The sequence below is a fragment of the Mesoplodon bidens genome, assembly GCF_964165515.1.
Source record: "Mesoplodon bidens genome assembly, chromosome: 15".
Classification (NCBI taxonomy): domain Eukaryota; kingdom Metazoa; phylum Chordata; class Mammalia; order Artiodactyla; family Ziphiidae; genus Mesoplodon; species Mesoplodon bidens.
In genome coordinates this window covers 79788867-79814147 of record NC_138171.1, presented here as the reverse complement: position 1 = coordinate 79814147, position 25281 = coordinate 79788867, and the positions used below count along the sequence as shown (strand labels likewise).

Genomic DNA, 25281 nt, shown 5'->3' with positions numbered 1-25281 from the left:
AGCCTGTCAACTAGGTCACGCCTCGCGCTAACCTAACACCCGCGCAGGCCCCGCCTCCCAGCCGCTAGCCAACGCCGCCTCCCATTGGCTGCACCGCCCGCCGCTCTCCGCGTTCCAGCTACCGCGCGCCCCGACTCCGGCCCCAGGGCGCACGCGCAGGCGCAGGCTCGGGCCCGACGCCGAGGACGTTGGGGAGCTGTTGGGGGCGGAGCCAGGGCTCGAGGGGGCTGGAGGTGGCTCACGACTGGGGCGGGACGTGGGGCGGGACGTGGGGCGGGACGTGGGGCGGGACGTGGGGCGGGGCGGCCCCGCGGGAGCACCGTGAGGCGCTGGGCGCTTCTCTGCGGCTTCGCTGCGCTGGGAAAACCCGAGGGCGTGGCCTATAGGAAGGGCCAGGTGCGCCAGGTGATTGCGCGCTGACTGGGAAAAGCTGCCTCAGGGCCTGGAAGAAGTGGAAGTGTGAGGAGATGTGAGTCAACACGAATTGTATACTTTCACTGTCACCGCCCAGTCTGGACGGATTTTACCGGATAATCTGAAGCTTTCCTCTTGGTGGGCAAATATAACCGAAAGAAGTGAAAGGATTAGGAAATGGTTCCAGACCATATACAATCAGCTCCTTGACCTTGTAGTAAAAATTACGTATTTTACTCGACTCCGGTGAAGTCTGGAAAGAACAAAAGTAAACTCAAGGGTTTAAGAACCGGGAAGTAGTGGGCAACCAGAACCTTATACTGGAAACGGAAAGAAGTCACATCAAAGCAAGTTCAAGTAGGTGTTAACCAGAGCCCGTCATCTTATCGGTTTTATTCCCCCACCAATTGCTTCAGTCAAGGCGCTAGTCTAAAGGGCTCGCTTGAATCTGGGCAATGCTAGTCTGCAGGTAATCTGAAAACCCGGTTCCGTTCGAGTCCACCACAGGAGTAGGGTGACCTAGAATTTAGAGGAAGTTTGGTAACCCCATCCCCAAATTTATGGTGTTTCTAAATATCAGACAAGGCTGATTTGGTGGATGTGGTGAATCCACATTTATTTGACAATTGGGATGCTGTGTTATATATGCTGTACTTAAGCCAGGTGTGTAAGAGCAAATAATTACCTGGAACACGTTTTTAATAATAAGAGGAAAAAAAGGAAGAAAGAGGAGGCCCTTAAGAATTGTAAAGAATGAAATGTTTTGAGTAACAGGACACTCTCATGAGGATGATTAAGTAAGATAATTTTGTTAATTTTGACATTGTTTCTGCTTCTGTTTTTCTTTTAATGCTGTGAAGTACATAAAAACTTGTTTGAGAGAAATAGGGAAAGCTTCAAGAAGGAAGTGACATTTGAGCTAATAATGAAAATATGCACTCATTTGTTGGCAGTGGAAATAAAAGCAGGACTCTAAGGCACATTACCAAGGTAGAATCAATAAAAATTGGTAATGAAATAGATTTTGGGAAGAGAATAAGAAAGAGAAAAAATCTAGGGTTTCACAGTATAGTTGAGTAAAATAGCAATATTAATAATATTTGGCAATACAGGAGCAGTTTCAGATTTCACGGGAGAGATATTGAGTCCTTAGTTAGAAATGCAAAATGCAACGTGTGCAGGAAAGTGCATTATACTGGGCACCTTCTCTTCTGTTACAACAGATAAGCTGTTTCCACCCCCACCCAGAGCCAGTCCTTCCACCTGTGCTTTCTTTTTTTTAATAAGTTTATTTATTTATTTATTATTTTTGGCTGCGTTGGGTCTTTGTTGCTGTGCTTGGGCTTTCTCTAGTTGTGGCGAGCAGGGGCTACTCTTCGTTGCAGTGCGCAAGCTTCTCATTGCGGTTGCTTGTCTTGTTGCAGAGCACAGGCGCTAGGCGTGTGGGCTTCACTAGTTATGCCACATGGGTTCAGTAGTTGTGGCTCGTGGGCTCTAGAGAGCAGGCTCAGTAGTTGTGGTGCATGGGCTTGCGGCATGTGGGATCTTCCCGGACCAGGGCTCAAACCTGTGTCCCCTGCATTGGCAGGCGGATTCTTAACCACTGCACCGCCAGGGAAGTCCGCCACCTGTGCTTTCTTAGAAGCACTGCACTACTGATTATCCTTTATCTCATGTTGACTCAAAGAACTGGGACCATCCATCAACGTTTAAACTTTCTCAGGTTTCTCACATGTTAAAATAAATAAAATAAAAATAAATACAAATGCCTCCTGTGATCCCACACTCCTACTGCTAAGGGAAGTTACTTTCCAGAGTAACTTCCTCCTTTCCAAAATGTTGTGTCAGTTTTCTTGTATCCCACTTTCTGCTCTTCAGTCCACTCTAATCTGGGTTCTATCCTATAAATAAACTGAAACGGCTGTTACTAAGGTAATCAATGGCCTTCATGTGATATTTAATGGACATTTTTCAATCTTTCTCTTACAAGATCTCTCAGCAGCATTTAATAGTATTAACCTCTTATTCCTCCTGACAGCATTCTTTTCCTTTAATTTCGTCAGCCTTTTGAGTTTCCTCCTGTCTGGTCATTCCTTTATAGCCTTCTTCATTGGCCTATCTTCCTTTTCAGCCATTACATTTTGGAGTTCATTATTTGAATAATTTCATCCATATTCATGACTTCAGTTATAGCTATAATTCTCAACCAGGGGCAATTCTGCCTCCCTTGGGGACATTGGCAATGTCTGGAGACATTTTTGGTTGTCACACCTGAGGGAAAAATGCTACTGGCATTGAGTGAATGTAAACCAAGGATTCTGCTAAGCAGCTTATGATGCACAGGACAGTCCCCTGCAATAAAGAATGTCAATACTGCTGAGGTTGGAAAATCCTGAGTTACATCAATGACTCCCAAATTTATTAACTACAGGAAAGTTTTCTTACCCCTCTGCCCTGAATCTAGAGTTATCTTGTCAAATGTGATCAGGTCATTTTACTGTTGTAAATCATTCAGTGACTTTGTGGTGGACTTTACCATGGTTTGAACTGAGTTCCCCCAAAATTCATATAGCCCACAATGTGCTTATATCTAGATATAGGGTCTTTAGGAGGTAATTATGGTTAACTGAGGTCATAAGGGTGGGGCCCTAGTCCAGTAGGACTGTGGCCTTATAAAAAGGAGAAGAGTTCACACTCTCTCTCCCCTTCCCTCTGACTCCCCCATTCTAACTCCACTGTCCCCCATCATGTAAAGACCCAGTGAGAAGGCAGCCATCTGCAAACCAGGAAGAGAGCCTTCACAAGAAGCAGACCATGCTGTACCCTGATCATGGACTTCCAGCATCCAGAACTGTGAGAAAACTAACTTCTGTTGTTTAAGCCGCCCAGTGTGCGGTATTTTGTTATGGCAGCCCAAGATAACTAACACAGTCTTATAAAAACTGAATCATTTAGGAGTGACCATCACCTACCAATTCTGCTTTACCTTATACCATGCTCCACCCCTACCACCCATCTCTGATGCCAACCATAGCAGCCCTTAGAGCTTTTCAGTTCCTTGAACATGTCTTATTCTCACCACATGGCCTTTTCACATGTTTATCACTATACCTAGGACGTTTTGCTTAGTTAACACATCCTCATTCTTCAGAGTTTAGCTGGCAAAATTCGCTCCCTGGCAAAGCCCTTCCTGATTCTGATCCCACCTGACCTCTACGTACAGCTTCCTCTTCTGTGTCCTCAATACTCATTCATTTTCCTATAAAGCACTTTTTATAGTTTTTAATTATACATTTATTTTTGTGATTATTTTATTAATATTCACTCTAGACTTACAGACTCTCTGAGGACAGGAAATATATCTTGTTGCTCACCATCCACAGAAAATGCACAATGCTTGGCACATAATAAAAATTTATTGAATAAATGAAAGTTAAGTGAGCATCTGTAGAGAAATGCTGGCAAAACTAAGGAAGAGCACATGACACCAAAATGGGAGCCCCTAATTTAATGTGAAGACCAAGAGAGGAACTAACAAATAAAATTAATGAACACCTCAAAGAGTATTACCATTCATCTTTAGCATATAGCAGATTTTCAACATGTAAATGAATGAGGCAGCGAGTGGTAGAAGAAGAATGAGAAGTTGTGTTCAAAAGTGTAAAAAAGTAACTGCAATTCAATTTTCAGAGAAACCAGTAATATGTTTTCAAGGAGATGTTTATGGTCAGAAATGTCAGATGTCTCACAGAGATCAAGTAGGATAAGAACTGAGAAAAGATCATTGGATTTATAGTCTATGTAAATTAGTGAAAATAAAAACATGTAGTTGAAGAATAAGTGAGAGGCAACAAGCCAGAAGCAGTGATGAAGGAGTATTCTTTCAAGATGTTTAGAGGCTAAGGGATAAGTAGAAAAGATAGCAGTAGCAAGGATACGAGGGTCAAGGGAAAATTTTTCTAGGAGAGGTGGAATGAAGAGTTTTTAAATTAAGAAGAAGATTGGTACAAAAAGATTGAAACAAAAAGAGAAAGAGAGAGAGAAAAAGATAGAAGAGAAAAGAACAAATGTTAGATAGAGTGAAGTACCAGAGAAAGTAAATGTGGATAGAATCAAAAGTGAGAGAAGTTTGGATTTAGAATATAGGAAGTGCATTTCATCTTTTGGGATGAATTAGGAAAAAAAGAACAGATAGAGATTCAAAAAAATTTTTTTAATAAAAACGAAGGAAGTCGAGGCAAGATAGGTCAAATGGCCTCAGTTTCCGTGAAAATAGGAAGGAAAATCATCTGCTGGAAGATGCTGATAATTCTGGATCCAAATGGGGACTGGAAAAAAAAGGTTGTTTGGAGAATGTTTAATGGATGATATTAAGAGTTTAAATAAATTTTATTTAGATACTTTTTTAAAGTACAGAAGTTGGGACAGTTCTATTTTGAAGTCTCTTGGTGAGAGGAAAAGATATTAGGGACACTGGTAGACTGAATAACGGTCCCAAAGATCTCCAGGACCTAATCTCTAGAACCTATGAATGTTACTTTATTTGGCAAAAGGAACTTTGCCAATATGACTGAGGATCTTGAGATCAGGAGATTATCTTGTATTTTGGTGGTGCCTAAATGTAATCGCAGGTGTCCTAAGAGGGAGACAGAAGGAGATTAAACCACAGAAGGGGAGAAGGCAAATGATGATTGTGCACAGATTAGAGTGATGTAGCCACAAACTGAGAAATGTGGGCAGCCACTAAAAGCTGGATGATTCTAGTCAAGGAATGGATTCTCCCCTGGAGCCCACAAAACCAATTAGATCTGCTCTTAATTTCAGTCCTGTAAGAATCCTTTTGGACTTCTGACCTCCAGAACTGTAAGACAATGCATTTCTGGGGGTTTTTCTGTTATTTTTAACCCACTAAATTTGTAGTAATTTGTCACAACAGCAATGAGGATACAGGGAGTAAACCTAAAAATTCAAGGCAATAAATACATCTGTTTCTGAAGTAATTACCTGAACACACTGTAAAAGTTGGATATATTTTAGGTATGATTTCTCTACTAGCTCCATTCTTTGGGTATTGTTAATAATGCGATACTTTACCTAATATTCATTTTGATTTCTGGTCCTAGCCTTAAGGGTATTCATTCATAAAATGCCCATATATTTTAAGAGAGTAAAGAAGGCATTTCTAAACACCTTTTAATGAAAGTTTAATGAAACACCCTTTTTTTAACATCTTTATTGGAGTATAATTGCTTTACAATGTTGTGTTAATTTCCCTTGTATAACAAAGTGAATCAGCTATATGTATGCATATATCCCCATATCCCCTCCCTCTTGCATCTCCCTCCCACCCTCCCTATCCCACCCCTCTAGGTGGTCACAAAGCACGGAGCTGATCTCCCTGTGCTATGCGGCTGCTTCTCACTAGCCATCTATTTTACACTTGGTAGTGTATATATGTCAATGCTATGCTCTCACTTTGTCCCAGCCTACCCTTCCCCCTCCCCTTGTCCTCAAGTCCATTCTCTATGCCTGCATCTTTATTCCTGTCCTGCCCCTAGGTTTATCAGAACCATTTTTTTTTTAGATTCCATATATACGTGTTAGCATATGGTATTTGTTTTTCTCTTTCTAAAATCTAATTGATGACTGGGATTTGTTTGTCATGGTCCTAGTAAAATGTCAGCAGTTCCTTACCTGAACAGAGTATAAACATTTTCACCAAGATGGGGACCAAAGCAGACTTGGTCCATATGTTTCCTGTCCACCATAGCCTTGAGATCTTAGATTAAAGGATGATGTCAGATTAGTTAATTGTGTTTTCACATAATTGCAGCTTGCATCTCTGGAGGTACCATAAAAATAAGAATTTCCAGGGCTTCCCTGGTGGTGCAGTGGTTGAGAGTCTGCCTGCTGATGCAGGGGACACGGGTTCGTGCCCCGGTCCAGGAAGATCCCACATGCCGTGGAGCGGCTGGGCCCGTGAGCCATGGCCGCTGAGCCATGGCCGCTGAGCCTGCGCGTCGAGAGCCTGTGCTCCGCAACGGGAGAGACCACAACAGTGAGAGGCCCGCGTACAGCAACTCTGAACAGAATTCAGAGAGCAACTCCTACCTATTTCAAGCCTACCACTTATCTCTCACGGGAGAAGTAACTAACTAGATATGGTTCCTTCCCCACAGCCTGCTCTGTCCATCAGCTGCCTTCATTCCCTGTTGAAAGGAACTTCCTGGCAGCTCATTGGCCCAAGAGTAAAGAAATTGTTGCTTAGCAACCAAGTCCTGACACCTACAGACGTAAAAAGAGGAAGCTTGTGGGCCAGCCGCCTAGTTCTACCTGCGTTACAGTAAGAAGGAGCTGCTTAGGAGAAAATGAAGCCCTTGTCCCTGCTAATAGAGATATTGATAATTCTTGGGATCACAATTAAACGTAAGTTTTTCTGTCCTTGTGGTTCTCTGTGAGGGGTTTTAGCGCTAAGGGTGGAAGCTGATTAGAAAATCATATGTAACTTCACAATATTCCTAATTAACACTACTTTTGGATAACTACTTTAAAATATTCAATTAGGATAAATAGTAATGATACTCTCATTTAGGACAATACATGGGAAGGATGTGTGTGTGTGTGTGTGTGTGTGTGTGAGAGAGAGAGAGAGAGAGAGAGAGAAAGGAGTGGGGTGTGGGAGATTGAGCAAATCTATGAGAAAAGGCTTACAGTAACTTTTATGGAGTAGGGATATTTGAGACTGGTTAAGTTTTGTTAAATCTAGAATATCATGAAGATCTAGTTCTAGAACTTTAAATGAAAAGTATAGAACTCAAAGAGTGGTAAAGTGCTTTCATTTATATTCTTATAGTCTCTTATAATCTTTCCACAATAGCAATTCTACTTTCAAAGTTTCCATGATTCCTAACTAATTACTATCTTAAAATGGAAATTATTTTCCAGTCTTGTTTCTCTGGCCGTTTAATGAGTTAATTTTTACCCAATCCTCAGATAATTTGCTCATCATGATTTCAATTTAAGGAATATGTATTTGCATTTAACCCAGGAATGCAAGGTTGGTATAACATCTGAAAGTTAATGTAATGCACCACATCAATAGAACAAATGACAAAGACCACATGGTCATCTCAATTGATGCAGGAAGAGCACTTGACAAGTCAACTTCCCTTTTGTATAAAAACACTCAACAAACTAGGAATAGAAGGGAACTTGTTAACGTAATAAAGGGCATCCTCAAAAAACTGGCACCTAATATATTTAATGGTGAAAGACTGAGTGCTTTCCCCGTATGGTCCATCTAAGATCAGGAACAAGACAAGGATGTCTACTCTTGCCATTCCTATTCAACATTGTACTGGAGGTTCTAGCCAAGGCAATTAGATAAGAAAAAGAAATAAAGATTGGGAAGGGAGAAGTAAACCTATGTGTATTTACCAAAGACATGATCTTATACACAGAAAAGTCCTAAGGTATCCACTAAAAAACTATTAGAACTGATGAATGAGTTCAGCAGGGTTGCAGGATAAAATAGTAACAGACAAAAATTGATCCTATTTCTATACCATCACAGTAAACAAACCAAAAATGAAATCAACAATTTCATTTACAATAGCATCAAAATAGATAAAGTGCTTAGAAATAAATTTAACAAAAAAGTGCAGAGCTTATACTCTGAAACTGCAAAAATTGTTGAAAGAAATTAAAGAAAACTTCAATAAATGAAAATACTTCCCATGTTCATGGATTGGAAAATTTAATATTGTTAAGATGGTAATACTCTCCAATTTGATCTACAGATTCAATATAATCCTTGTCAAAATCCCAGCTTACTTCTTTGTAGAAATTAATAAAACAATCTGAAAATTAATATGGAAATGAATGTTCTTCTTTAAAAAAAAGAATAAAGTTAGAGGACTCACACTTCTCAATTTCAAAACTTACTACAGAACTACAGTAATCAAGACAGTGTGGTACTGGCATGAGGATAGACATATAGATCAATAAAATGTCATTGAAAGTTCAGAAATAAATCCTCACATTTATTGTCAATAGATTTTTGGCAAGGATGCCAAAATATTGAGTTAATGGGAAAGGGGAATAATAATTCTTCAACATATGGTGAGGGCATCTGGAAAGCCACCTATCTCATACTAGTTGGACACCTACCAGATGCTGTATATAGAAACTAATTCAAAATGTGTCAAAGACCTAAATATAATAGCTAAATCTTTAAAACTCTTAGAAGAAAACATAGACAAATCTTTGTGATCCTAGATTAGGCAATGATTTCTTAGATATGCCACCAAAAGCACAAGCAAAAAAAAACAAACAAACTGGGGCTTGCCTGGTAGCGCAGTGGTTGGGAGTCCGCCTGCCGGTGCAGGGGACACAGGTTCATGCCCTGGTTCGGGAGGGTCCCACGTGCCACGGAGCGGCTGGGCTCGTGAGCCATGGCCGCTGAGCCTGCACATCCGGAGCCTGTGCTGCGCAGCGGGAGAGGCCACAGCAGTGAGAGGCCCACGTACAGAAAAAAAAAAAAAAAAAACCAAACTGGATGTCATCAAGATTAAGCACTTCTATGCTTCAAAGAACATCATCAAGAAACTGAAAAGAAAACCCACAGAATGGGAGAAAATGTTTGCAAATCATACATTCAATAAAGGTTTAGTATTCAGGATATATTAATAACTCTTAGAACTCATGAAAAAAATGACCAAAAACCCAACTTTTAAATGGGCAAAGGAATTGCATAGATGCTCTTCCATAGGAGATATACAAATGACCATCAAATGCATGAAAAGACATTCAACATCATTGGTCATTAAGAAAATGCAAATCAAAACCACAATGTTATATTACATATTATCTATTAGGATGCCTATAATAAAAAACAAAAAAGGAAAATAACAAGATTTGACAATAATGCAGAGAAATAGGAACGTTCACACATTGCTAGTGGGAATGTAAAATGGTACTGCCACTGTGGAAAACAGTTTGGCAGTTCCTCAAAAAGTTAAATTTAGAATTACCATATGACCCATCAATTCCACCACTAGGAACACACCCAAGAGAAATGAAAGCATATGTCCACACTGAAAATTTGTATACAAAATGTTTATAAAAACATTATTTATTATATTTAAAAGGTGGAAACAACCTAAATAATGGATGAGTCGATAAACAAATTGTGGTGTATACATACTATGGAATTCAACCATGAAAAGGAATGAAGTACTGGAACATACTACAAGTTGGATAAACCTCAAAAATGTTACGATATGTGAAAGAAGCCAGATACAAAAGGCCACATATTATATGATTTTTATTATATGAAATATATGTGAAATATCCAGAATAGGCAAATCCATAGAGACAGAAAACAGATTAGTGGTTCCCAGTGGATGGGGGAAGAGATAATGGGGAGTTATTTAATGAATATAGAGTGAATTTCTGGGTTAAAGAAAAAGGGTTTTTTTGTTTGTTTTTTATTTTTTATTTTTGGCTGCGTTGGGTCTTCATTGCTGCGTGCGGGCTTTCTCTAGTTGTGGTGAGTGAAGGCTACTCTTCGTTGCCGTGCACGGGCTTCTCATTGCAATGGCTTCTCTTGTTGCAGAGCACGGGTTCTAGGTTCGCATGGGCTTCAGTAGTTGTGGTACTTGGGCTCAATAGTTGTGGCTTGCAGTAGTTGCTCCACAGCATGTGGGATCTTCCCGGACCAGGGATCCAACTCATGTTCCCCTGCATTGGCTGGGGGATTCTTAACCACTGCATCACCAAGGAAGACCCAAGAAAAAATTCTGAAACTAAAACGAGATGGTGGTTGTGAATGCACTAACAGTCACTTAATTGTACACTTTAAAATGGTTACTTATATGTTATGAACTTCACCTCAATTTTTTAAATGGTACAATGCTTTGGAAAGCAGCACTGAAGTTCCTCAAAAGATTAAACATAGAATTGCCATATGATCCAGAAATTACACCCTAGGTATATATCCAAGGGAACTGAAAACATTCCCATGCAAAAACTTGTACACAAATGGCAGCATTATTCATAGTAGCCAAAAAGTGGGAAAAAACTAATGTTCACCAGCTGATGAATAATAAATAAACTTTGTTATATCCATGCAATGGAATATTATTCAGCAAAAAAATAAATGAGGTACAATATGGATGATCATTGAAAATATTATGCTAAGCAAAAGAAACTAGACATAAAAGGCCACATATTGTGTGATTTCATAGAGATGAAGTGTCCAGCATAGGCAAGTCCACAGAGACAGAAAGTAGTTTGCTAGTTACCTAGAGCTGGGAGGTGTAGGGGATTTGAGGAGATTATGGCTAAGGGATTACTTTGGGGTAATGAAAATGTTCTAAAATTAAGGTGATGGTTGCACAAATCTCTGAATATCCTAAAAGCCATTGACTTATAGGGAGAAAAATAATATTTATAAAGTTACGTGCCAGGAGTATGGGAAGAATATCTAAGACACAGTCCTTATCCTTGCGTAGCTTAGAGTCTAGAACAAAAAAACAAGTAAATGGGGAATAAATTGTAAAGTGTTGTAGATATTAAAATAGAGGCATTTATAAGATACTGTAGGGCACAAATCGGGGAAGCCAATTCTACTAGTGTGCGGAGCAGTCAGAGGGCTTTATAAAAGAAAGGACATAAACTGAATCTTGAAAGATTAGTGAGTGTTCACTAAGCAGGCAAAAGAGAACGAGAACATTTCAGACCAGGTAAAGGGAACAAAGACACAGAGGAATAAAAGAGCATGGTCTATAAATAAGTATGTCAGTTTGCTATGGTTTGGGATATAAGATGGAACACAGCAATTGATGGTGGGAGAGGTAGGCAAAGACTGTGATAGGCTTTGAAGTTTGGGCTTGATCCTGTGACCAATGGGGAGTCATTTAAGGGTTTACCCATTGAAGAACATGAATAGAATTATGCTTTTTAAAAATGACTTTGGCAGTTGGGAGGTGGATGGATTCTAGCTGTACAACTCTGGTGACAATGTAAACAGTAGCAGACTACTGAATGGCCCAAACAAGGAACAATGAGGACTTAAACTATAGCAACAGCAGTGGGGACTGAGGAGTAGATGGAAAACAAGACTAAAGAGAATAGTGTCATAAGAGTCCAGAGTGAGAGCGTGCCATGAAAATGGCAACAGCCAATAGTGCCAAATGCCGGAGAGAGTAGGGAAAAGAGGTAAGAGCCAACAAGTGAGCATTGGATTTAATAGCTGGAGAATCCACATTGCCAAGACAGTTTTATCAGAGAAGCAGGGACAAAATTTGATTTCAGTTGGTGGGAGTGAACAGGAGGAGAGAAAGTAGAGACAGTAATGATGAGTACAGAGCTCTTCCTGGATTAGGACACGCTGCCAGGGTCAGATGCATTTTCAACAGATCATTTACTGATTGCAGGTGTACAGGGACCCAAGGAAGTAGTTAGTTGGGGAGAAGACATTTGCTTTACAAGCTAGTACTAACACATCTAAGGTTCATACATAAAATCAGCCCTTAACCCCACTATTTTTTCTCTTCCTACTTCTCTACCCCTACTTCTCAAGGCAAAACAGGTCTGTCCTTTTTCACTCACATGTACCTTGCAAGCTTGCATATTGCCTTTTTATGCATTTTTTGTTTGATGCTCAATATACTTTGATTTCACCTCTGTAAAAATATTGAAAGAGGGATGATGCCATAACTATGTGATTTTCCCTGACTCTGCATTCACCTTGGGAAAGTTCTAAAATAGTTACCAACATTTTTCCCTTTTAGTAAATCCTCAGGAAAAAAGTAGTTGATGCTTATGGAAAGAATGAGCAATCTATCCCAAAATGTAGCTTACAAAATGGAAATAAAACTAATAGCATGTTTTTTCTGTATCCACCCTATCCATCCAGCTGCTGATTTAAGGTAGTATAAGGTATGTAACTGAGGCAGAAAAAAGACATTGCCAGAAGTTCCAGCTCTAGATTGTCCAGGATTCAAGGTTTCTCTATCCTGTGTCTCTTTTCAGGAGTAATTTCTCACTGTCATACAAATTCTGCAATTAGAAAAAAATAAAATAAAGTAAAATTAAAATACAAACTAAATAGAAAGTTCATAACAACTGATAGTCACCCACCCAGCAACCCTCTTCCTCAGTTGAAAAAGGCAAGTAGCTCATCTATCTCACACTAATCGGTGGTCAGAAAACAATTGCCTAGCAATCACATCTATATTCCTGGAGGGTCCAGAGAGAAGCCACATAAAGGCCAAGTCCTAGACGTGTTGCAGTTGATTCTGGGCCTAAGCAGTACAAGCAGGCAATGTCTTACCGCTTCAGAAATGTACTTCCATTACCAGTTCTATTTTGAATAACTTTTGAAATCCAAGAATTTTAAATTACCTTTGCTTCCTTTCAGTTTTGTTTGTTTTTTTAATAGAGTAGTTCTTTTTTTTCAGTTAATTTTATTTATTTATTGTTTGGCTGCATTGGGTCTTCATTGTTGCGCGGGGGCTTTCTCTAGTTGCGGCAAGCAGGGGCTACTCTTCATTGTGGTGCATGGGCTTCTCATCGCAGTGGCTTCTCTTGTTGCAGAACATGGGCTCTAACCGCACAGGCTTCAGTAGTTGTGGCACACGGGTTCTAGAGCATAGGCTCAATAGTTGTGGTGCACGGGCTTTGTTGCTCTGCAGCATGTGGGATCTTCCCGGACCAGGGATCAAACCCATGTCCCCTGCATTGGCAGGCAGATTCTTAACCACTGCACCACCAGGGAAGTCCCTCAGTTCTTTATATTATGCCTCTAAACAGGGAAAGAATAAATTGCCAGTACCTGGAGCATCTTTCCTTGCAGAGAAGCAGGAGGGAGCAGGTGTGTCATGGTGGGACCATTGACTACTAGAGAGAAGTTTGATTTCTGTGTTATGTTAGGGATCAGTAAGGAAGCTCATTTCTCCTTTGTGAATTGTCCCGAAATATGTAAAGCTTTTCCTTGTATTCATATCCTAGATTCACCTGAAAGGTTTCTATATTAACCAATTACTGTTACTCTTTGGAATCATCCAGTAGGACAGCAGTCAGTGGGGAGAGGGCAGCCCTCAACCTGGAGATCTCTGGGAGAATAGACGCCCCTGCTGAACCCATGAATGCCCTTGCATCAGCTTTATTTCTGGTTGCTCAGTCAGCTTTGAGGAACTAACCTCTTCTGCCATGTCCTTTTGTCATACCAGAAATCACTCTTCCCAATTCTACTCCATTTTCTCCATGCAGAGACTCATAATCCACTTCTACTCCATTTTCTCCATGAAAAGACTCACATATCTCTCTTATCACATAACTACCCCAAGAATTCTCTCTGCCAGTAATAGCCCTCTACTTGCTCCTAACTGATTCTAAGATCTACTCCCCATCTATTGAGACTGCTTTCTTAAAGAACACCAATAGCCAATGATTACCAATCCAGTGGCTCTTACTGTTCTTACTACTTAACCTCTCAGCAGCATTTGACACTATATGCTTTCCCCTCTACCTGTGTAGAATCTTCTTAGGCTCTTTCACTGGCTTGTTTTCCTCAACCCTCCCTTTAAATGCTATGCCCAAAGTTCAGTGCTTAGCTCTCTTGCTCTTCATATTCTATGCTTCTGGTGCTCTCTCCCAAGCCCCACAGCTTCATTTACCTGTGTATTTACACCCTAGACCTTCCTCTGAATCTCCAGGCCTATGTATCAGCTGCATGATGGTCATGAACAATGTATGGTCTACGAACATCTTAAATTCAACATTTCTTCTCAGAGTTAGTTCCTCTCGGACTTCCCTGGCGGTCCAGTGGTTAAGACTCCGGGCTTCCACTGCAGGGGGCACAGGTTCGATCCCTAGCCGGGGAACTAAGATCCTGCATTCCCCAGAGCGCAGCCAAAAAAAAAGAAAAAGTTCCTCTCCTGTGTTTCTTCTCTTCTTAATGACATCAACATCCCTCCCAGCTCCCTTGGTTCTCAAGTGTAAAACCTCCAAATTATATGATCATACAGTTAATAATGCACTAATTATCATCTAATTCAATGTTTTTACAGATGATAGGAGTGGTGCCCAGAGTGGTGAAATTAATTCCCAAGGGTTATTTTGCAAGGCCAGTTCTGGAGCCACAATCTCCTAATCCTTTATGATTATTCATTCCTTTATTCCATCACCAAATCCTGTCAGTTCCACAGTGCTTCTCCCATCTATACATTTTCACCATCTCAATTTATAGTCTTATTTTTGTATTTTTTATTTATATTACTGCACTTCTAACTTTCCCCTCTCTTATTCATAATACAGTACTGTGGGAAATAATATTCCTAAACCCCAGATTTGATCATGATTTTCCCTGTTTCAAGCACCTACTTTATACAGAATAAAGTTCCAACATCTTGTCCAGCAGTCAAAATCCTATGCAGTTAGATCTGAACTTCCTTTATTTCAACCAATTCAAACTATGAGCTACTCAGTATACCTCTCTCACTTCCACATCTTTCTCAGTCTGTTCTACAGACGGACAGTCTGCAGGAATGGACTGTCATTCCATCTTCTTCCCCATCACCACCATAGATCCACAGCATAACATCCTACTAATCTTTTAAAGTCCCTTTCAAGTTCTACTCCTCCAAAAACAGCTTTCCCAAGCCCTTTCTCATAGCACATTGTGCCTTTACTTTCTTATGCATCACAGTTTCCCAACTGAGTTAGTTTTTAACCCTTCTCACTATATTGTCAACTACCTGAATGCAGAGATTGTGTTTTACTTACCTTTAGTATTTCCTATAGCACCTTGCAGAACTTGGCACATAATAGATGCTCAGTTAACACTTGTAAAATAGAATAACTAACATCTGTGTAATACTTTGAAATTTGTAAAATACATTCCCAAAACCTGTGGAGTAAGTCATGTAAGTATTTTTATTATTCTAAATTTACACATTTTCAAAACTCTGAAATATAGAGTTTAGTAAAACCTGAATCCTCTAATAGGAACCAAGTTTTGTTTTTTGGTTTTTACTCCCTATCACCTGTTTGCTATGCTAAGTCTGTATTCTTCAAAGTAGACTTCTGAGAGTATTTGCCTTATTATCATATTTTCTTGCCTCAGGCTATTTCTACATACTACCAAACAGCCAGATGAGAAATAAAAATGCAATCAATCTTCCAAATGTTTTAAAATGTAGTATACATATGTTTGTTTCTGTATAGAACAAACAGCTAGGTGATTGATCTGCATTATTTACTTTTCAACCAGTTGTTTCGGCAGTGTGATGATTATATAAACTCCAACAGTGGCATTTTCTCAGTTTTTTGTTGACTTTGTAATTTTACTGCCATCTGCAATTTTTTTACAGTAGCCATCTAATTTTATTTATATAGTTTATTGCCAATGAGATATGGTAGGCAAGAAAAACTGGTTTCTTTTAAGTCTTCTTTAAGCCTGCCCCACAGACTTGGAGCCAAGGTTACATGGGATTGAAGAAATATTCCCAGATTGGAAAAAGTACTGTAATGTATACCCTGCAGCTTCCCTCATAGAAGAGTTAAAAACAAAAAAAAACCCAACTCATCAGCTCTGAAAAACAAGTGCCTTTGATGAAAAAGGAATTAGGAACACCTAAAAGACAAGAGATAGAAATGGATTGAAAGAAGAAACTTTTGCCCAAAAATGTACAAAAGAGAATATGGCTAGAAAAAAACGTACAAGTGGGTTCAGGAAAAAGGGAAGGAGCCCCAGGGCAAAAAGAAAGGGTTGTTGGTTGAAAACAACATTAGGAGCAGCCTAGCAGTTCTGACCCCTACTCCCCTCATCACTACATGGCACTACCACCAGATACAAAGGGAAAGTCAGCACTTTGATTTCTGGTAACAAAAGGCTAGGTGACTAGGTTATTTGGACCAACCTTCCCACTGAAAACATATGACACAAAAATATACAAAAGTCTTAAATTTATCAAAGAGTTGAGAAGTTAGTAAAGGACTACCAACAAAAAAATCTATGGAATTGCTGGAATGCAGAGAAGTAAACACAGAGCACCTGAGCAGGGCCTGGACTTGCCTTACCCTGGTCCCAGCCCTGTACCTGAATATCAAAACAGCTTTTGCCCTGAACCAGATAAACTTGGGCTTTGGTTTTAGTGGCCTCGCAAAGCAAGAAGGACGGAACTGTAGTCCTCAAGACCTGTTAAAGGTGAGGCATCTAATAAGAAACTTTTTCAACATTAACCGAAGTCCATAAAGTGCTATACTCATAGGATAAAGACAGACCAGAAGTAAATACACCCCTTCCAAAGTCCAGGGATCTGCAGACAACTTGACACTTAGCAGAGCAGGGAGAAAAGGAAAAGGAAAAATTACATTTCTGAGAAGTTATGGTCTCAGGCCAGCCCTCCTGTCGATTTACAGCCTTGGTAATCCCAGGTATCCTGAGCCTAGAACTAGATCTAATATGGTCCTGTACCGTAGTGCCCTAGGCACTTGGCAAAAGCAAACTCATGTTCTCCCCACAGGAAGGCAACTTCATTGTAGGTCTCAAAGAACCCACTCAGATAAGGTTTTCAGTACATAATAAAAATAACTAAGCACACAGGAGACAAAGCACCATGAATCGGGGGCATTTTGGGGTGGGCATTTGGGCCAGAGATGTAGGATACAGCTGCAAATGGCTAGTGATACTCAAGCAGCCTGTATTCCAGAAGACTAGCTCCTGTCACATCCTGATAGCATATCCTACAACACTCCGTTACTAGTGGCAAGCTGAGGTAATTGTTATAGCATTCACAGACAGGTTAAGAGGGAAAATCCAAGTCCAACATGAATACAATCAAGAATCACCAAACATTTGAGAAAAACTAACACCATGAGAGAAAAGCATCAGTGTACACACACACACACACACACATACACACACACACATCCTGATAACACCTGAGGAAATAGAACAAGTAGAACAAATGGTTGAAGACTAAAACATAAAATGATTGTCATAAGATGTATTTAGAGAGGTTACTGTATCCTTGAAACAAGAGCAGGTCTAAAAGATGAGCTATTTTGGAAATGAAATAAATAATGGTTAAAAAAAAAAAAAAGCCTCAAGGGTAAATAGCAAAATTGAAGAGCAACCTGGAGGCTCAAAGATCAAACTGAGAAATTATCTTAGATCACAATGCAAATGGACAGAGAGATGACATGTATAAAATAAAGGTTAAAGGCCTTGGAGGATCCACCCAAAAGTTACAAATCCACATAATAGGATTTCCAGAAAGAGAAAATTGAAGCACTTAGAAAAAGAAATAAAGAAATCAAATAAAATTCCCCAGATCTGAAAAACGACTCAGATTTTTAGATTAAGTGCTACTGAGGGCCAAGCAAGAAGACTGAGAAAAGACCCACTCCTAGAAAATAATGGCAAAATCTTAATACTTCATGGATAATCAGAAAATCCTAAAGGCTTCTAAAAGGAAAAAATACATTATTTATAAGGAAAAAAAGCACCATGTTGACTTCAAATTCATTAGCAACATTGGGTACAAAAAGATACTGGAGAAATATTTTCTTAGTATTGAGGTAAAATGATTTTGAATCTAGAATTTTATAATCTGACAAACTATCAGACAAGTGTAATGGCCAAATAAGGTATTTACAGACAAGAGTGGATTCAGAAAATTTACCATCCACAAATTTTAGCTGAAATATTGACTTGAAGATATGCTGCAGCAAAATAAAACACAAATTCAGGAGGAACACCAAAAATCAATGGTAAGCAAAGAAATCTTTAAGACTTATGATTACTCTAAATAAATGTTCATTTTAATTTTTAAAAATATAACAATCACAAATTCATTAAAAAAATTCCTTTCACAGTAGTGACAGAAATTATAAAATAGCTAGGAATCAATTTAATTAAAGTGAAACAAGACATACATGAGTAATAAAAATGAAATTTTTCTGAAGACCATTAAAGAGAAAAATCGAAATAAATTAAGGCTATAAACCTGAATGGATCTCAATATTGTAAATATGGCAGGTCTTTGTAAATTAACATGTAAATCCAAAGCAATCCCAATGAAAAGATCAACACATTTTTAAATGAATCTGGCAAACTTATTCTAGAATTTATATAGAAAAGAAATTATGCTAGAATTCCCAAGATAAGTTTTTAAAAGAGGACCGATGAGGGTGTGTTTTGTGTGTGTGTGTGTGTGTGTGTGTGTGTATCTGCACAGAGAGGTTCTTGCCCAACCGGATTGTAAAATACGCAATTATAAATTTGCATTAATTGGAGTATTGGCAGAAGAATAGACAGATCAGGAAAATAGAACAGAGAGGTTTCAAACAGGATTTGAAAAATAGTTTTGAATGTGAAGTTAAACCTGATTATGGAGGAAACTGGAAGTCAAAATAGGAAGTTAGTCTTTGTACAATAAGACTTGTGGGTTTCTAAGCAGATGTATGCCTTGCTGGAAACAGTACTTGGGGAAAATTATTCTGAGGGCAGATGTAAGTTAGATTAAAATTAGAATAATCATGATTAAATCCATTAGGAAGCTGTTATAAGAATGCAGGCACGAAATGATGAGGGTCTGATTTATGCTGTGCTTTCCACAGGGAACCAAATACTCACCCCGACAAAAATCCCTTTGGCAGAATTTTCTCTGGACCTTTGTAGGTACCAGCCCTCACTCTTCTAACTCCTACATTTCCACACTTGTTTACTCATTTCTCATTCATCTACACTTCTGTTCCCACCCTGGCCTGCTCCCATGATTTTAGTCCTAGGTTTTGGAACTGTCCTTGTTGCCAGATTGTCTCTCATCACTTGTCTCACCTCTGCCAGCCTGGATTCCTTCTCTGGATTCTCCTGTTACCTGTGTTTTCCTACTTTCCAGCCATCACAGTTTGATTCCCAGGGTTTTACTTCTTAAGTGGCCGCCTGTCCCAGAATCAGTACCTTATTGTTTCCTAGCTCCTGACCTCCTGCACTCACCATCTGTCCACTTCAAAGTCTTTGCTGACCCCACTCAGCTCTTAGATCATGCCAGAGAGAAAAGGTGAGGACTAAGCATTAAGAAATACACAGTCATTAGTGGATATAAAACCAAAGAGGAACTCTAGAATAGGGGTTTGAAAGGATGAACGATATCCAGGATAGTGTAAAGTTACAGAAACCAGTGTACTACACAGAATCTAAAAGAAAGTTTGGAAAGGAACCAATGGTTAATATTTTTATACCAAATGAATCAGGTGAAGATCTAAGTGAGGCACAAAGCACCATTTTAGAGAACTAGGACAGGAGAATCAATAAAATACTTCTGTCAGTTAGTTTCATCTGTCAGTGTTGTGTGAACAAAGAATCAAATTTTATTTGGCTTTAACTCCCCAGGCAGATCCCCCATAAAATACAGAAGTGTTTTTTTTATAACTTCAGTCAGTAAAAGAACAGTCACATTAACTGGTGTCCCAATGTTCATTTAAAGGAAGATAAACCATGTCCTGGAAGGAAAGGAGGTGAGCAACATTGGGGGAATTCATGGTAAAGCCAGGAGTTAATGTATATCAAGCCTTTCATGAGAAAGTGGATCTGAAAAGAACTGTGATCAAGGCAATATTGGGGGATATTATTTTTTTCTAATCGTTTTCTCAATGCTATGAATATATTATATACGATTTATTTTGGCATCATTTATTGGTCTAATGTGGCTTCTGAGAATTGAGAATTCTATCCAAGGAGTCCTCGTAGGCTGAAGAAACAGGCTTATTTCAGTTATCAGTTGCTGCATAACAAACATCCCAAACTTAGAGGTTTGAAACAATGTTTTATTATTTGTCATAATTCTCTTTGGGGTTGACTAGGTGATTTTTCTGCTGGTCTCACCTGGGATCACTCATGCAGCTTCACTCAGCTGGTGGTCAGCGGGGTCTCTCTCTCCATATGATCTATTACTCCTGGCATGATAATCTCAAGGCATTTTTCCAAGAGGGTAAAAGAGGCTTAAAGGTCCAAGCACTACCCTTGGAAGTTAAACAATGTCATCTGCCACATTTCTTTTGGCCAAAGCAAGTCACAAGGACAACCCATTCAAAGAGTAGGGAAAATAATCTCCATCTCTTGATGGGAGGATTGGGCAAAGTCACACTGTAAAGGGGTATCAACGTGGGTAACGGTGATTCACTGGGGACTGTTATTGTGACAATCTACAGCAGTCTAACCTTAGACCTCAATGATTCACGTCTCTCTCATGGGATTCTCCCCCTTCCAAAATTGTCCAAATCTCATCCAATTATAGCATCAGGCTCAAAATCCATGATCTCATAATCTGCATCAGGTCAATATGTCAATGAGGCTCCTTGGGTGCAGTTTTTAGATTCAGACACCTATGAACTAAAAAGGCAAGTTACCCTCCCATTACCTCAGGTACCCAATGTACACTGGAGAGGTAGAAAAACCACACTGCAGTAGACACTGATGTTCAAAAAAGGGGAAGGGGGAAATGTACAACAGCCACTGGCCCATGACAATTTGGAAATCCAGCCAGGTGCGTGTTGTCAGGTTTCTATACTCCAGGAGTAGGCAGTGTTGCTTGATTGGAGTATATTCCTAATCTTTTGTTCTCCTGGGTTCTGGGCAACAACCTCTCAGCTCCTGGCTCTGTCCTCTTGGTTGTCCTTCCTTCTGCATAAGAAATGACCTGTGTTTGTAGGTGAGAAGCCTTCTCATCCTTCTTCCTACTCATTGAAAGATAGAGGCCCAGAAGCGTCTTCTTATTTTGAACTATCTCAATCTCTTTTACTCTAAGCTAGTAATGTTTTTTCAACACAACTCTTTTAAAAATTTTGTGGGTTTTCTATAAAGCTGTTGGGGTTCACTCCATGCCCCCAAAAGGCATATGGATAATTCTTTTCGAGGCAATGAGCTGTAGTGCTAGTTTCTTCTTTACTATTTCAAAATTCTTCTTTCTCAATGGGGGATAATAAATTAAAGCTCTTGTGTACATAAAATGGTGTGTTTCACATTAGGCAAATAGACATATCCTGTAAAATTTTGTGCATAAATCAATTTTTTATAAAGACAATGGACTGCATGTCATTGTAGAAGCTTGCCATTCAGTCTATTGTGAATCCTTTGGTAAAGTTTGGAGAGACAGTGGAGTAGAAAGAGGGGTAGCTCTGGAGTCAGACCTGCATTTGAATCCCACTCTGCCATGTGACCTTGGACAAGTTACTTATGCTCATTTGATGTCTGTTTCCTCATCAGTAAAATAGAAATACAAATATTCTGTGCTTACTCCTTAACAACCCAGCTTCTGTGCTGGGTTGTTAAGGAGACCGGAGCTAAATTATGCAAAGCAACTGGCATATAATAAATTATAGCTTAGATTACAGATGTAGAAAATAAACTTATGGTTACCAGGGGAGAAGGGTGAGGAAGGATAAATTGGGAGATTGGGATTGACATACACACACTACTATATGTAAAATAGATAACTAATAAGGACCTACTGTATAGCACAGGGAACTCTACTCAGTACTCTGTAATGGCCTATATGGGAAAAGAATCTAAAAAAGAGTGGATACATGTATATGTATAACAGATTCACTTTGCTCTACACCTGAAACTAACACAATGTTGTAAATCAACTATACCCCAATAAAATTTTTAAAAATAAATAAATAAATAAATAAGAGCTAGAGCTACAATTCTAGAGCTGAATAAAACTTTAGTCCCCTTCCAAAGCTGACTCCATATCAAAACTTTTTGATGGTATATTCTGTTGTATGTATATTTATTTATTTATTTATTTGGATGATATACTACTGATCTAGTATATTATAAAAGACACCCCAAGAGTAGAAATTATAAAGGAGGTTTTTTAAATCACACATAAGTAGGTCTAATATATTCTTCCACCCAGTGGATTGTGTTTTTCTCAGGGAGTGCTGAAATTTGTGGCAATATCAATATTCACATAGAGGGAAGTGATGAAACAGTGGGACAGGTCTCCAACAATCACCAGTGTTTCTCAATTGATGTAAAAACCTACTAGAAAGCATTGTGCAAGGTACTATTTGAAGCAGAATGGTTTCCCCAGTAGCCAATCAAAAGTTTGTTTTCTCTAGGTGAAAACCTAGAAGCCTGATATTTAGGAAAGAAACACATTTTTAAAATGAGTTTCAAAGGAGGTTTTTTTTTATTGTGCATCTTCTGCTATAAATAATGACCTTTATCTTATTTTTATGTTTTAAGCTATTAAATAGTTTGTCCGTTCAGTTAGATTATTGTACCTCCTCCCATTTCACTAATTCTTTTATCTGCATTTATTCTACCTTTGATAACTGCTTTTAGCCCTGTAATTTTCATGTTAGTATTTGATCACTGACAGTTTGATTTTCTGGTCCAGTGTACAATACAATTTATTCCATTTAATATCCATAATTTTCTTCTCTTATTCTAATACACATGACACTTTCTACTTCTTATTCTGTGTCTGTACATTCTGTGCATACTAACTCTAATTTTATTCTCTGTACTTTGGAGAATATAATAATGGGAATATACCAAATCACATTGCTTTTTCTAGTTTACTTTTTCTAGTTGTGATAATGGAATTTTTAAATTAGTAGACATTTACTGTGACTGTAATATCAGTCACACTGTCTGATTTCCAATACACAAATATAATTAGACTAAGTAATTTGTTTTGAAGAAAATACCTTAATTCAGAAAGAAGTCATATTATAGGCAAAGCATTAATAAATTCTAATAGAGTATTAAGTCTTTAATAATGCTTTATTCACCATAGTCCTTTTAAAATACAAATTTACATGTACTATTATCTTGAAGGCATCTTAAGTCCTTTAAAGAAGTAGGCTTCATATAACAATAATAATAATATTATTATTTTTATTATATATGTAGCTAACATTTATTAAACATACTGAACATGTATTAAGTACTGTGCTAAATACTTTACATGGATTATTTAATTTGATTAGCATAACAAATTAATGAAGTAGGTATAAAATTAGGACTTGATCACAGTCCTGTGTGACCATGGTGGGCCATGATGCTATGTTGCCTCTGATACTGAGTATACATGGCCCCAAAATGATCACTTTGCAAACTTGGGATAAAGAAAGTTTCATTCGTAGTAAACATTTTTATTCTGGTAAAATTTATTTTACATCCTGAAGCTAAAGAGCAATCCTAATGTACATAATTGTATGAAATATGTATAATCGTTAAATTTTTCATGTGCTTTATATTAATGCATTTGTCACCATGTAGTTATTGGATTTTTGTTTAGAATTTGCCAACTGTTTCTCTAATTTGACAGAAGACTAAATATCAAACAACCTAGGATCAGTTTCTTTAAGGACTGGCTTATGAAGTAAACAGAATTGTGAGGAGAAGTGCTAAAGTTCATTAGTGAAAGAAAGAATAAAACATATCAAATTAATAATTAAAATATCAGAGATAACATTAGAAAATTCACAACCTGCTCTTAAAGTACAAGCCCATGACTATTGGAAATATAAAATTTTGACTACCCTATATTTGTCTTCAGTCAAGTTCTTCAGTCTGTAAAATGTGAATGTATCACATACATGCATTTTTTTACTTCAGGAAATATGTGGGGTCATTTTTGCTGTGCATCAAATAATCTTTCAGTAATTGAATCTGAGCAATACTAATAAAGTAGTTGACGTGTCATGAGGTATCACCCCTTTATATCAGGTTTTCAAATTCTTATTTTTCTAAATATGTAAGTTAATAAATTTCAAGTACTGTGCAAAAATGAAATATATCAATGACTACATATGTATTCTATATGGTATATATAGTCTATTCTTCATAAAAAGATTCATTAAAAATTGCTTGTGAAAATTATTTGCTTAAATTTCAAAGCCTGATATAATTATACTACTCTACATTTCTCAGATATTTATACCATTCAACTATATTAATTTTTAGTATCTCTCTGCCATATGGATGAGTCTACAAAAATTTAAAAGACTGTATTCTCTCTTCTGTTTTAATATTCTCTATTAATAGATGGCTTTTATTTACCTAGATACTTTTTAATTAAATTCTAGCTCAGAAAGTTTTCAACTGTTATAATTAGCTCCATTATTTGTAGAACTCTTTCATGTTATCTCAATTTCATGACGCTTGATTAAAGTATTTAGATTATGTCTGGTGTCAAGTTACATCTTTAAAAATTATCAGTAAAGGAATTACTTTGTAACACACTATTAGTAACTTTAAACTGTATATTATTTTAAATTATGATTCTTAGAATTCTAAGTTATCCCCAAAGTTTTTTAACAAGAAACTGTAGTGAAATTTTAAAAAGAAAATGTTTTCATATTTTATAAAAATGTTTGTATGTTGCAGCTATCGAAGCAGAAAAACATAATAAAAAGCAAAAAGAAAGAAATGTCACCACACAGGTAAATATTTTGCTAAATCATTATATTTTTCCAATACAAAATGTAAGCTGTAGGCACTGTTAGTAGTGTTTACTCAGCATGCTCAGATTTTCTTAAACAACTAATTATTGACTATTGTTTCTGTTCCTTTTTTTTCATTCTCAATCAATATTTTTTGTTCATTCATTCAACCAATATTTGTTCATTCCACTGTGAGAAGATAAGAATGTCATCAGGCCTGAGCCTTTCTATACACCATGGCCTGTCTGAGGTCCTAAATACTAAGACAAAAAGGGCAGAGACCAGTCTGGCTTATAGAGTCACAGATGCTTATTAAACTTTATTAACCTCAGGATGTCTTCTGACATCTTCAAAGAATTTAACATTTTCAGTCTATTCTCAACCCAGCAACCA

General features: G+C 38.1%; 1 protein-coding gene across 1 annotated transcript in view; it reads left to right on the top strand.

Moving 5' to 3' along the window:
• Positions 1-6782: 6782 nt before the first annotated feature.
• The window catches only part of SEL1L2 (SEL1L2 adaptor subunit of SYVN1 ubiquitin ligase), a gene marked incomplete at both ends in the record, with an annotated part of 91829 nt that continues 73330 nt past the window's right edge, over positions 6783-25281 (top strand). Inside the window, 2 exons of the mRNA XM_081255186.1 lie at positions 6783-6840; positions 24833-24888. Coding sequence (XP_081111312.1) covers positions 6783-6840; positions 24833-24888 — 114 coding nt within the window. The remainder of the gene's footprint in view (positions 6841-24832; positions 24889-25281) is intronic.